Source organism: Antrostomus carolinensis, unplaced genomic scaffold (genome assembly GCF_000700745.2).
Source record: "Antrostomus carolinensis isolate BGI_N321 unplaced genomic scaffold, ASM70074v2 scaffold53065, whole genome shotgun sequence".
Classification (NCBI taxonomy): domain Eukaryota; kingdom Metazoa; phylum Chordata; class Aves; order Caprimulgiformes; family Caprimulgidae; genus Antrostomus; species Antrostomus carolinensis.
In genome coordinates this window covers 9,275-11,168 of record NW_010315380.1, presented here as the reverse complement: position 1 = coordinate 11,168, position 1,894 = coordinate 9,275, and the positions used below count along the sequence as shown (strand labels likewise).

At 37.9% G+C, this 1,894-nt stretch overlaps 1 protein-coding gene across 1 annotated transcript in view; it reads right to left on the bottom strand.

The window, feature by feature from the left end:
• The window catches only part of CYP7A1 (cytochrome P450 family 7 subfamily A member 1), a 7,125-nt gene extending 6,212 nt beyond the window's left edge, over positions 1-913 (bottom strand). The window contains exon 1 of the mRNA XM_010167911.1: positions 767-913. Within this exon, the coding sequence (XP_010166213.1) occupies positions 767-846 (80 nt within the window). The 5' untranslated portion in view covers positions 847-913. The remainder of the gene's footprint in view (positions 1-766) is intronic.
• Positions 914-1,894: the final 981 nt, after the last annotated feature.

Below are 1,894 nucleotides of genomic sequence, written 5' to 3'. Positions count from 1 at the left end.
TGAAAACGGGGATTTTGCCATGATCTTCAGTAAGCATAAAAGCCTTTCAGGCAAAGTGTCATAAGCACATGCTTTAAGTTAAGCACATGCTTTAAGTTAAGCATATGCTTAAATGCTGTTTTTTATTTACAGTCTGAAAACTACTTTCCTGCATAAGGACACCATAGCTGCTAAAATAACTTTCAGATAACATTTTCATCTTTTTTATTAAACTTTTAAAAGTAAAACAAGAAAATGGTTGATGAAAAATACAAAATTACAATAGGTAAGCAAATTACTTGTTCCTTATGTAAATGTACCAGTAGGATAAATGCTTTTAAGGAATATGTATTCAACATAATAAGGTACATAAATATTAACTGTGTAACTAGATATGATAGATTGATAATATTAAAATGTTTGTAAGTAGGTATTAAACTATAATTAGCTATAAGTAGGTATTAGCTGTGATTACAATGCAGGTAACACTATGGCTCAGTACTTTAGGAAATCAGAACATGCATATTCACATTTTAATTACCTCATTTATGCATAGATTTGTATCTACAGCTATGTCTAGGTGTTACTTCACTATTATTAAAAAGCCCATACAAAAAAATTCTGTTGTAAAATAAACCTCTCGAAAGACCAAACTACAGTGTTGCCCATGCTCTTTCATCTGTCCATCTGATAGCTTTAAGATTACAGTTCTTTTAGTTATGTATACAGTATATTTGACAGATATAAAGGCTAGGTACACTGAGATGAGTACAAATAGATTCCTTACCTCCTCCTCCTCCCTAGAAGAAACCAAAACCCACAACAGAATATTATCACTGTTCCCCAGATCCATGATGCTACAAACATTTCTGGTAATGCCCAGAAACTTCCAAGTGGAAAACTGGTAACTACCAGTATGGCAGGATAGATGACTGAGCATGATACAGAAGACAGGTTGCAATTTATATACAGTAGGTGCACCACTGTGTCTAATGGCATTCAGTCAACCCAGCAAGCTATTGATTAACCATTTCTGGAGAGAGCCTGTTTTGTCTCTGTTCCGACATCTTTCTGAAGAGAGCTTTGCTGGATTGATGTAGACAGTTGCAGACATGGCCTTGAGCTGATATGTCACGAATCAGTAGCGGTTCCAAAGTAATCAAACAGCTGTAATAGTTGATAATTTGGAGGTCTGTCAGGTGTCTTTTATCTATCCTGCAGATTTACCAATTGCAGTTTATAGTTCAAGTTTAGCAATATATGAAATGACTACTAACAGGTGCCCAGACTGGGCTAAACAGTGGCTGCAGTTTGTGTTGTCCTTTAGCTGCCAGCCTGCTCATCCCCTTCCTTCTCCTTCTTGTGGGAATGTCCTGGCTCTGGTGTGCCACTGCCAGAGGGAATGGTGGGGGGTTCAGCTGCAGGCGGAGGTATGGCTGCAGTGATGGACTTACTCCTTACAACGTTTCTCTGGCAGAAAGGGAATAATGGGCTTTCTATAATGCAGTGTGTGAGAGAGGAAAGCAGGATTAGACAACCATACTGTTTTTTTCTTCAGTGTCTTTGGATCACCTTTTACACTCCCATAGAAATCTTTTACTTTCTGCCTTTGTTCCAAGCTGTACAGCACCAATTCTGTCAACTTTACAGCCTTGGAATATGGTCTCTGATCCTGTTTCAGGAAAACTCTGAAAAAAGTATTGAATTTTCAGTACCTAGAGGACCAATCCCCACTCTTTTTTTTCTCTAATTCAGTCCTTTCTGCTTAAATATATCCCCACGTACCCATTTTCTCTTATCATCCACATTGAGTTCTGCCATGCCCTGTCCATACATTGCTAAGTCCTTTCTAATGTGCTGTGTAGGCGTATTCTTAGCCCTGAAGATGTGCTACTTCAAGTATAAGTAGTGCTGA